Here is a 12,150-nt window from a genome sequence, read left to right as displayed (position 1 = left end):
CACTATGATGTAGCTGTGAGGATCACAAGATGTGTGATAATGAAAGCTCTTTGAGAAATTAGAAGTGGTATATAGTACTTAACAGCATGAAAAATAGATTGCTAGCTTGTTCTAGCAGAAGTTTTCTTGGTAAAGTAAAAATGTAGATCTAATGGAGACATGCTGTTTGAACATTTGTTACACTAGTTTGCCATCACCTCCAGCTGTTAAGGAAGGCCCCAAAGAGCTAGGTCTTTTGTTTCAACTCAACTCATATCTGAGACAGTGTATTTTATGTAAACCTGAGGACTAACAAAATGTTGCAATGCCCTTTGAATTGAAGCCAAATTTTATCAATTAAATATTGCCTTTCTTGTGATGTTGGTAACTGTCTCAAAGATAGGAAGAGTGAAAGGCTGTTAATGAAGTTAGCTGGAGAACTGAACAATACTTTGAGAAATTGATCTTTTCTTAAAGTATCTATCAAAATGTAAAACACAGCACTGGTTTATTTTAAAGCAATGATCAGAACTTGGTGAAATTATTACTTCTCAAAAGGAGGTACATTGTGATGGATACACCTATTTTCAGGGACGTTCATTAAATTTTTTGGAATTTATTTTCAAACTGTCACAGGAACTTAATACATTTTAATATATAACTTTGGAATGCATGTAAATACTTTGAAGGTAAAATTTATTGTCAAAGCCATTTCTACAAATGAGGCTGTGTATTTGGACTGGGTAGTATTATTTTGGGACATTTTAGATGAGTCACAGTCCATAGGCTATCTCTGTCTGACACTTTGGAATTTCTATCCAGTAAGTGTGACTGACTTCATGGCAGAGATTCTCATGAACTTGGTCAGTGTGGTGTAATGGAAAGAATACGAGTCCAAGGACTGTCACTTTGGCAATCACTTTTCTTCATTTGATTTAGTAAACTATGCTGTGTGGTAAATAATTTTAGGGAGAAGGAAGTTGATAAGAGGAGGCATATAATTATCAGAAAAAGGAGTTGGACCTGATTATTGGTTTTATAATTGTTCCTTGCAGAGCCCCTGAGTGACTGAGGGAACAGAGGAATAAATGGGGAAGTCTAAGAGGAATCTGTTGTTTTCAAGTTTCTCACTTTGAACAGTTTTTCCTGATAGACTTCTTTTTGAGCTTTCTGCTCCTGAAAGAGCTCTTTGGCAAAGAAACATTAGAAAACTGTTGGATTCGGTGAACATGATGATTCCTCCAACTTTGGGTTTTTATGATCTGTATCTGAGAATAGTATTGTTCTGCTAAGATCATACAAAATTCTAGGACTTTTTGGAATGGAGAAGGGTGAGAGCCAAGATTAGCATGTAGGTCTAAGAAGCAAGAACAAAAGGACGTCTGAGGACAAATTACCAGTCTGTCAGTACAGTGACTGCACTCTTGAAGTCACTTGAGAAGTTCCTAGTGTTCAGGAGATCCAATCTAGCAGGGAGGTGGTGGCTGTAGAGACTTCAGACTGCATGCAGCATGGCTCTTCTTTAAACCTTGTCTTAACAACGATCAAATTTAGGAAATTTAACGTTGAGACAGACAATACTGTTATTTACTATATAATCAGTCTTCACATTTCAACAGATTGTCACAAGAATGTGTCCTCTTGGGCGCCTGGGTGGCTCAGTTGGTTAAGCGACTGCCTTCAGCTCAGGTCGTGATCCTGGAGTCCCGGGATCGAGTCCCACATCGGGCTCCCTGCTCAGCAGGGGGTCTGCTTCTCCCTCTGACCCTCTTCCCTCTCGTGCTCTCTGTCTCTCATTCTCTCTCAAATAAATAAATAAAAAATCTTAAAAAAAAAAAAGAATGTGTCCTCTTTAAGATCCAAGTCAGGATTGCAGATTTTATTTAGTTACGTCTCTTTAGTCTTAATTTGAAATAGTTCATCCTGTCTTTGTCATTCATGACTTAAATTTTTGAAGCATATAGGCAAGCATATTTGTAAAATTCTACCATGTTATTACTTGGAGTTGAAATTTTTTCATTCTGATTGCTGTTTAAGGGGTTGGTAAATTTTTTCTTAAAGGGATGGATGGTAAATATTTTAGGCTTGCAAGCCATACAGACTTTGTCACAACTGATCAGCCTTTTGTAGCGTAGAAGCAGCCAAAGATAATACCTAACTGAGTAGGTGTGACTGTGTTCAAATAGAAATTTATTTGAAAAACGGGCAGCATTGTCGTTTCTTGCCATGTAGTATTCCATCGTGGGAATATGCCACAATTTATCCATTCTGCCATTGATTGGCTTTTAGGGTAATTTGCAGTTTAGAGCTATTATAATAATTGCTGCTGTGAATATTTTTGTTTGTATATGTCTTTCGGTGAACGTACATATTTCCTTTTTTTTTTTTTAAAGATTTTATTTACTTGACAGAGACAGAGAGGGAATAGAAGCAGGGGAGTGGGAGAGGGAGAAGCAGGCTTCCCGCTGAGCAGGAAGCCTGATGTGGGGCTCGATCCCAGGACCCTGGGATCATGACCTGAGCCGAAGGCAGACACTTAACGACTGAGCCACCCAGGTGCCCCTAAAAGTACATATTTCTGTTATATTCCTAGGAATGTAATCGCTGGGTCATGGGGTGTGCATATTCAGCTTTGGTAGATACTGCTAATCTTCCAGAGCAGTTTTACCAATTTATACTCCTACAGGCAATGTACAAGGGTTCTGATTCTTTACTTTCTCACTGATGTTTGGACATTTTCTTAGTTTTTTTTTTTTAAGATTCATTCATTTTAGTTTTTTTTTAATCAAAAGATTTATTTGAGAGAGAGAGAGAGAGAGCCTGAGTGGGGGGGAGGGGCAGAAGGAGAGGGAGAGAACCTCAAGCAGACTCCCTGCTTAGTGGAGCCCGGTGTGGGGCTTGATCTCATGACCCATGAGATCATGACCTGAGCCGAGATCATGACCTGAGCCGAAATCATGAGTTGGATGCTAACTGATTGAGCCACCCAGGTGCTCTCTTATTTTAGTTTTTGGGTGGATTTGTGGGTTTGCATTTTCTTTAGTTGCTGATGACTGGTGAAGTTGAGCACCCTTTTGTGTTTATTGACTATTTGGCTATTCTTGTTGAAGTGAAGTTCAAATCTTTTGCCCATTTTTTTAAATCCAGTCATTTATTTTTCTCATTTAAAAAAAAGTTAATTCCATAACATACAGTGTTACATTAGTTTCCAGTGCACAATACAGTGATTCAACAATTCTGTACATTACTCAGTGCTCATCATGATAAATGTATTCCTTAATCCCATTACCTATTTCACACATCTTCCCTACCTACCTCCACTCTAGTCACCATCAGTTTGTTCTCTATAGTTAAGAGTCTGTTTCTTGTCTCTCTTTTTTCCCTTTGTTTTATTTCTTAAATTCCACATATGAGTGGAATGGAATTACTGGCCCATACGGTAGTTCTATTTCTAACTTTTTGAGGAACCTCCATACTGTTTTTCACAGTGGCTGTACCAGTTTGCATTCCTATCAAGAGTGGGAATGTTTGTTTCTTTTCTTCTTTTTAAAGGAGTTTTTCTTACATGTTTTGGTTATGGGTCCTGTGTCAGACATATTTATGGCAAATATCCTCTTGGTAGCTTATCTTTTTATTCTCATGATGATGTCTTTTGATGAACAGAGGTTCTTAATCGTAATATAGCTCAGGGATCAGTAAACTTTTTCCATAAAAGGCCAAGTGGTAAATGGTTTTATCTGTAATGTCTGTAAAAGGTCAGAGAGTAAATATGTAGTCTCTACTGCAGCTTCTCATCTTTGCTGTTGTGTGAATGTAGCCTCAGACAATGAGCATGGATTTTTTTTCCAATAAAACTTTACTTACATAAACAGCAGGCTTGATTTGGCCTGTGGGCTACAGTTTGCCAATCGCTGACATAGAATAATCTATAAGATTTTTTTTTATGCTTAATATTTTTATGCCCTTTGCCTATTCCAAAGTCATCAATATATTCTGTTGTGTTTTTCATAGAAGCTTTATTGTTTTATGTTTCACCTTTATAACTATAATCCATCTGGAATTGATCTTTGTGTATTACATGACGTAGGGGTCAGCATTCCTTTTTTTTTTTTTCCTTTTAAACATGTGCATCTCCAGCTGTGGCTCATACGTTTTGATCTGTATAGTTCTAAAGTATTTTCTAATTTCTGTTTTGACTTCTCTTTTGACCCTTGCATTATTTCAAAAGGTGATTGGAATGATTGTTTTTTTCTTATTATAAATTTTGAAATTTGTTATATTAAGAACATATTTTAATATTTTTTGTAACTTGTTGAGATTATTGGTGTTGAGAAATCCATCAGTCCAGCTGTTTGGTTTTTTTTAGGTACTCTCTTTCCTTCGGGTTGCTTTTAAGATCTCTTTGTCTTTGCTGTTATGCAGTTGTACAATAGTGTGTCTAGGTGTAGCTTCTATTATGTATTTTTAATATATTCCTCAGAACTTATATGTTTCTTGGGGGTCTGGGTGGCTCAGTCAGTTAAGTGTCTGACTCTTGATTTCGGCTCAGGTCATGATCTCAGCGTCCTGCGATTGAGCTCCTGCACTGGGCTCCATGCTCAGCAGGGAGTTGGCTCGAGGATTTTCTCTCTCCCTATCCCTCTGCCCCTCCCCCTGCTCTAGCGCTCTCTCTTTCTCTCTCTCAAATAAATAAATCTTTTTTTTTTTTTTTTTAAAGATTTTATTTATTTATTTGACAGAGACAGACACAGTGAGAGAGGGAACACAAGCAGGGGGAGTGGGAGAGGGAGAAGCAGGCTTCCCGCGGAGCAGGGAGCCTGATGCGGGGCTCGATCCCAGGACCCTGGGATCGTGACCTGAGCCGAAGGCAGACGCTTAACGACTGAGCCACCCAGGCGCCCCTCAAATAAATAAATCTTAAAAAAAAAAACTGATACGTTTCTTGAAGCTAGGGATTTAAATCCTTCACAATTTCTTTCTTTCTTTCTTTGTTTTTTAAAGATTTTATTTATTTGACAGAGAGAGACACAGCGAGAGAGGGAACACAAGCAGGGGGAGGGGGAGAGGGAGAAGCAGGCTTCCTGCAGAGCAGGGAGCCCAATGCGGGGCTCTATCCCAGGACCCCGGGATCATGACCCGAGCCGAAGGCAGACGCTTAACGACTGAGCCACCCAGGCGCCCCTCCTTCACAATTTCTAATCCTTCACAAATAAGTGTTAAACTTTTCTATGTGTAGTTGTCTGATCTGCTATATAACCTGACAGTTGTGCTTTTATTGAATGGTACATGTGCTAGGAGTTACATGTATATATTTTTCAGATATTTCTCTTTAGTGTCTTTATTTATTTATTTTTAAGATTTTATTAATTTGACAGAGAGATAGCACAAGTAGGCAGAGCAGTAGGCAGAGCAGCCGGCAAGGGAAAGGGAGAAGCAGGCTTCCCGCGGAGCAGGGAGCCCAACGTGGGGCTCGATCCCAGGACCCCGGGATCATGACCTGAGCCGAAGGCAGACGCTTAACGACTGAGCCACCCACGCGCCCCATTTTATATATTCTAATTGTACAAGCCCTATCCTAGTTTTTTCTTTTATCTGAAATGTTACGATTCTTCTGTTTGTTTTTTCTGTTGACTTAAGGAAACAAAACATAATTAAGATTGCTGTGTATTTGAATTTTGGAACGTCAGCACTTCCTTCAGTGGAATTTTACCTGGGAATCCTATTGGCCTGGGCTGAGAATTTGCTCTTTAAGGCACTCTAGAGGACCTGCTAAATTTAGGACCAAATTCTTACATGAATTTGTCATGGGGTTCCTGAGTGGTTAGTTAAGTTCCAAACTCAAATTATCTTGAGATGGAACCTTGTTATCTTCTTTGCTGGCAGGTATTTTTTTCTAGCTCATCCTTTCCCTACTGGTGAACCTCTTGATAGCCCTGGCTCTCCATGCGTTTATGGTGGGTGATAGCCTTAGTTCTGACGTCTTCCCTTGCTTAGGTCTGTAGTGTTATTTCCTGTCCTGCATTGACAGTGAAGCCCTAGCCTTTATCTTATCAATGTTGTCATTACTTGCCTGTTGAGTCTCATTATCCCCACCCCTTGTCACCCTAGCGTGGTATTTTTTTTACCTCAGAAGATTGCCACTTTGACTTCTAGTTTGATTTTTTTCTTCTTTGATTTTTGTACCTAGGGATTTGCTTTCTTCCTAGAAATCCAGCTGTACATTTAAAATAACGTCTGTTGTATTTTGTTCAGCGTACATTTGAAGTGGTAGGGTTTTCTGGTTATTCAGCCTGTCATTGCTGGAGCCGTTAACACTTTTTCATCTGTAAAATGGCATGAAAAGAATCAATTTTGTAGGATTGTTGAGGAGTAAATGAGGTACATTATTCTCAGCTAAGATGCCAACACTACAGAATTGCCATGACTTGTGCATTTTTTCAGATAAATAGCAAGTTGTCTGTGATGTATATACAGTGCCTCACGGTAAATTTAAATTCTCAGTAATTGGTAGCAATGAAAATACTTTTTGTTCTCCCTAAGAATAAGAGTACTACAGCAATTATTAGCTATGATTAGAGGTGCTAATTATAAGACTGTTATAGTTTCTCTTATTAATAACATTGGGGAAAATTTCTAGAAAGCACTATCTGAACTCCAAAAGCAGTTAAAGTACACAGAGAAATGTATGGAATATTTGATTGTCTTATTTTGTGAGGTAAAAAGGTTCTGGAATCTAAGTGATGTGCCTTTTTCCCCACAACTTTTCAAGGTGTGAAGATGACATTGTGATTTCTGTGAACTTTCTTGGTGTCTTGGACATTCTCCGTTTCTGTTCCTTTATTGCTTTCTCATGTTTACTTTTTGCAGCATCATATTGATTAATAGACCAGAACACGGCATTATAGATGTGTATGTTCTACGTACACAAGTATATATCCTCTTTTTTCCAGTTAAGACAAATTGCCTTTAATAAATAAGCCAAAGAGGGGCACCTGGGTGGCTCAGTCGTTAAGCGTCTGCCTTCGGCTCAGGTCATGATCCCAGGGTCCTGGGATTGAGCCCCACATCAGGCTCCCTGCTCCGTGGGGAGTCTGCTTCTCCCCCCCGCAACTCTCCCTGCTTGTGTTCCTTCTCTCGGTGTGTCTCGCTCTGTCAAATAAATAAATAAAATCTTTAAAAAAAAAAAAAAGCCAAAGAAATAAATAAGGACATTATGGTACAAATTTTAAGCACTTTTAAGTATTGCAGTTAGATTTATCTTTTTCTAGGTTTTATCAGCTCAGCAGAATTTTAGGTGGGCTATAAATAGGTAGGATGAGACCACTTACGTACATCCAGAATAAGATTAGATTAATTTTCCAAATAGTTAACCAGAGATAGAACAGCTTATCAAAAGCAGTATAGTCACACAGCTAGGAATAGAAGCAGCCGATTAGAGCTGTCCTTGATCCCCAGTTTCTGATGGGGTGTGTAGCTACTGAGATAATTCAGGCAAAGCAGCATCTTGCTGGCTCTGGAAAGCTCAAGTTTTGGAATCCTCTTGCCCTCTTATTTTTTAAGTTTTTCAGTACTAATCGAGGAATTTACAACGAACAATCCGCGCTGCTCCTTCAGAGAATGTCTAAGCACATGAGCTCTTGTATTCGAATTATATCCAGTGTCAGTTAGGGCAGGGCCTCTTCCGGGTTGGGGGTGGTTGGGATGAGGGTTGGGTGAGGTGATGCAGTCAGGGCCTCGTGGGTGTCCTTGCAAAGTCTCTTGTCTCTACTTCCAACTTGCCGTCCCCTGACTCTGATCTACTACTTTTTTATCCGGGTGATTTTGATAATGAGCTTATCATTAGGCCCAGAGTCCCAAATCCATTCCCATGCAGGCTCTAAGAATCCTTGATGTCTGGTGCGTGTCCCTTTTTGTTTTTTTTCTGTCACACCTTTATGGATTTATGTTTTCCTTTTTGCATTTCATTGCTGGAACTAGTGCCCTTGACAGGTTTCTGAGTTTCCCTCTTTTCTTTCCCTTTACTCAGATGTTACCTCTGGAAAATTGGAAGTCTCAGTTTCTACTTCTTCAGTTATTACTTGTTCCTGCAGTGGTTGATAGAAGTTACTGTGTCTATCTTAAACATATATCTGGTATTTTAATTTCTCAAATTTACTGCTTGTCCAGAAATTGACCTTAATCTTAAATTATGTGTTTTATTGTTCTGGTCTGATCAATATGTAGCATGGCTGATTTTTTTTTTTATGGCTATGAGCTTTTAAATTGTTTTAGTATACTTGAACTGCTGAGAAAAGTTTTACGGATTACCTACATTGTCAGGCACTCTGTTGAATATTGATATTAAAGATTTGAATAGGACACTGTTCCTGTCCTCAAGGAGTTCATATTACAGATAAATGTATAAACCAGTCATTTCAGTATTATGCTGTGAGTGGTTTGCATGTGCATCAGTAGTGATATGCATATGTGGTTGGAGAGAGCATTTTAGCCCAGTCTCTGCGGGTTCAGGGAAGGCTTAGTAGAACTGTTTCATTCTACTCTTGTAGGTACCTACCAGCGCATTATTCTTTTTTTTTTCAATTTTTTTTTTTTAAGATTTTATTTATTTGCGAGAGAGAGAATGAGAGACAGAGAGCATGAGAGGGAGGAGGGTCAGAGGGAGAAGCAGACTCCCTCCTGAGCAGGGAGCCCGATGCGGGACTCGATCCCGGGACTCCAGGATCAAGACCTGAGCCGAAGGCAGTCGCTTAACCAACTGAGCCACCCAGGCGCCCTCAGCGCATTATTCTAATTTAAGATGCCAACACTAGAAATTGTAATAACTTGTGCATTTTCTCAGATAAATAACATGTTGTCAATGGTAAGAATTGCACCTGGATGTATTTGTTTAGGAATATGTAATGCAACAGTTGGGGTGTACGGGGAATAGTGTTGGGCAAGAAATTAGGAACTTGGGGCACCTGGGTGGCTCAGTCATTAAGCATCTGGCTTCGGCTCAGGTCATGATCCCAGGGTCCTAGGATCGAGCCCTGCATTGGGCTCCCTGCTCCGCGGGAAGCCTGCTTCTCCCTCTCCCACTACCCCTGCTTGTGTTCCCTCTCTAGCTGTCTCTCTCTGTCAAATAAATAAATAAAATCTTAAAAAAGAAAAAAAAGAAATTAGGAACTCAAACCTATGTATTTAAAAAGCAACAGGATAACCAGAATGACTTGGAAGGCTCACTTGTTAGCTTATTTTGGAAGAGCTCATCTTAATGATTTTCTTAGTATTTTTTATTTTTAAAAATGTTATTTTTCATTGTAGTAAAATATTTTAATCATCTTTAGGTGTGTAGTTCAGTGGCATTAGTATATTCACATTGTAGTCCAACTGTTACTACCATCCATCTTCAGAACTTTATCATTTTCCCAAATTGTAACTCTGTACTCATTAAACCTTAATTCTGCACTCTCTACCCAACCCTTAGCAACCACTGTTCTGTTTTTTGCCTTTGACATCATGCAGTTCTTTTCATTATATTATTTTGTAAGAATCATTTTCAAGGAAAAAAATGCATGCCGTATTTCTAATACTTCCACCTTATTAGCGTATTTGATGATCAGTTTATGTGAAACTTTTACTTCCATAATGTATAAGTCATTCAGCATTTGATTTATTTGAGCATGACTTTTTTTTTTTTTTAAAGATTTTATTTATTTATTTGAGAGAGAGAATAAGAGAGAGAGAGAGAGAGCACATGAGAGGGGGGAGCGTCAGAGGGAGAAGCAGACTCCCTGCTGAGCAGGGAGCCCGATGTGGGACTCGATCCCAGGACTCCAGGATCATGACCTGAGCCGAAGGCAGTCGCTCAACCAACTGAGCCACCCAGGCGCCCGAGCATGACTTTTATAATCCATAAAGTGCACATCTCTTTCAAATTGTACAGATTTTAGCTATAATTTTACATATAATTTACACTGTGTTTCATGGTCATTAAAATAATATCGCAAGAGTACAGTTATAATTTTTGCATAATTTAAAGTCAGGGACCTCAGTTGGGAAAAAAGTCTAATGTATACTAATATTTCTTACTCTACAGGAAATCATATTGTTGGAAATTGTGTTTTACTTGAATTTTAAATATTTTAAAAATCACATTTTAAATTTATCAGCGGAGTTTGTAGTATATCAGTATTTTCTGTCCATTAGTATTTCCTGCTGAAACATTTTGATTTATCTTTTGTAAATCTTATTTTTAAGAGACTGTTTACTAAAAGAGTAATACATTAATTGAATTAAAAAAATTTTTAATTCACTTTTGGAAAAATTTATCCTTATGTCTTATTTGGTTCCAGAAAGTATTTAAGGTTAAGCTAGCAGTTGATAACTTTTGAGTTTATAAAACTTTGAATTCAGACATGACGAATTTTGTCAGAACTTTTATTTTTCTCATGTGTAACTTGTATCATTTTTAGGCAAAATGTTTCATGGATTTCAAAGCTGGAGGCACCTTGTGTCACATTCTTGGGGCTGCTTACAAGTATAAAAATGAACAGGGATGGTAAGTTTTTGTGTTTATTTGTATGTTTTGATGTGATATTTAAGTTATTTAATGTTAAATCCTCTTCCTTCTTTGTATGGTGTTAGCGAATTCTAAAAGCACATTATAACTAATGTGCCAAGTGAAAGTTTCAGCTGGTTTTCTAGTTTGTACCTACATCTAGGAAAAATACTGAACAATTATCGCATTTATTAGGCAAGTTATTTCTCATATATGGTTGTACCTAGATAATAGGTGAGTGTGTATTGTTAGCAAGTTAGAAGGTAGGCTCACTGTGAAATATATAAATGTGTATTGTGAACTTAATGTTGTGCTAAAATATAGCAGCTTAATTGTTCCCGTGAGCCAGGCCTTCAGAACGAGAGCTGTCTAGTGTGTTGTCCTGAGGACACAGACGAGAGGAATCCAGCTCAGGAGCACAGACCATTACTTGGGCAGTGGTACAGCTGGGAGTAGAATCATTGCTGTTGTTCTTGCAGTGTTGCATTTTCCCTTCACTCTTCTCTTTCCCTTTTCTTACCCTGTCTCTCTTGGTGCTTTCCCTCTTGAACTCTGGGGTTTCTGCCATCTCTGGGAAGGTCAGCTGCTGAGACAAGTGAATGTTTCATGGTGATGGTTCCGGAGTTCAAGGATAGCGGGAGTCACCTCACGGGCAGGGGGTTGAAGAGGTGCTGGAGGGAATTGAAGTCGTTTTGAGGTTTTAGTTGTGTTGTCTATGTGCAGTTCAGTCTTAGCATCTTTCTAGAATACTTATGTAATTTGGGTACTTCAAAATATGGCTGGGAAATGCAAATAAGTACTCACATTGATACATAGGACAAGTTTATGAGTAAATGATTTATTTACAGTGAATAGCAAGTGATACAGACTTTGTGTATTTGCTGAACTTTTTATGTATGGGTGGGTGTTTAATAGATATTGGTTAATTGATGCAATTAGCACAAGTGTGTTGTCACCAGAGGTGACTTGCTGTTTTGCACTCTGCTTGTGGCTGTGGTGGTGTTACTCTTACAGGGTGTTCCCTGAGCTAGGATTGACAGCCTGTCTGACTACTCTCAGATATGATTCGTACCCTGCTGTTAGCTCTAGATTCCCAGATGGAACTCTCTTCTTAGTTTGTGTTCAGTTCGTGTCCTAAATCCTGACCTGGACTCAAGAGGACAGTCTCAAAGTGAGATGACTTCTCCTAAGTCACCTGTTCTGGAACTTGCTTTGTGTGCCAGTACAATGGAATATTTTTAGGCGAAAGGGGTTTAGAAGGATATGTCAAATAAGATGTTTTTAAATTAAAAGGGAGGCCAAGAAAGAAGTAAAGGTTAAAGTTGGAGACTTTAAGAGGAGTGAGGAATAAGAATTTTTCCAAGTCTTTTACTCACACTGTACCAGAATCATCCCCTTTTTGGTGTCATTAGACACTTAGTTGCAGTGCACACTTCCCCCCCTCCTGAGAGTACACACTTGCAGCAGGTGGATCACTTACACTCTGCCCATGCATATTTCAGTGACCGCCCACCCATCCGGATGTCTGATTAGTGGCCTGTCGTCTTGACGGGGCCTCCGACTTCCCCACGCCCAGCACACCCCTCTGACCCTCGTTTGTGTTCTCTAGTTAACCTCACAGTCTAGCTCCA

At 39.0% G+C, this 12,150-nt stretch overlaps 1 protein-coding gene across 1 annotated transcript in view; it reads left to right on the top strand.

Moving 5' to 3' along the window:
• The window catches only part of SMARCC1 (SWI/SNF related, matrix associated, actin dependent regulator of chromatin subfamily c member 1), a 173,068-nt gene that overhangs the window by 21,992 nt on the left and 138,926 nt on the right, over positions 1-12,150 (top strand). Inside the window, exon 3 of the mRNA XM_032412625.1 lies at positions 10,434-10,519. Within this exon, the coding sequence (XP_032268516.1) occupies positions 10,434-10,519 (86 nt within the window). The remainder of the gene's footprint in view (positions 1-10,433; positions 10,520-12,150) is intronic.

The sequence above is a fragment of the Phoca vitulina genome, unplaced genomic scaffold, assembly GCF_004348235.1.
Source record: "Phoca vitulina isolate PV1807 unplaced genomic scaffold, GSC_HSeal_1.0 scaffold13, whole genome shotgun sequence".
NCBI lineage: Eukaryota > Metazoa > Chordata > Mammalia > Carnivora > Phocidae > Phoca > Phoca vitulina.
The sequence above is the reverse complement of the archived record's forward strand: the minus strand, read 5'-3'. Positions and strand labels throughout refer to the sequence as shown.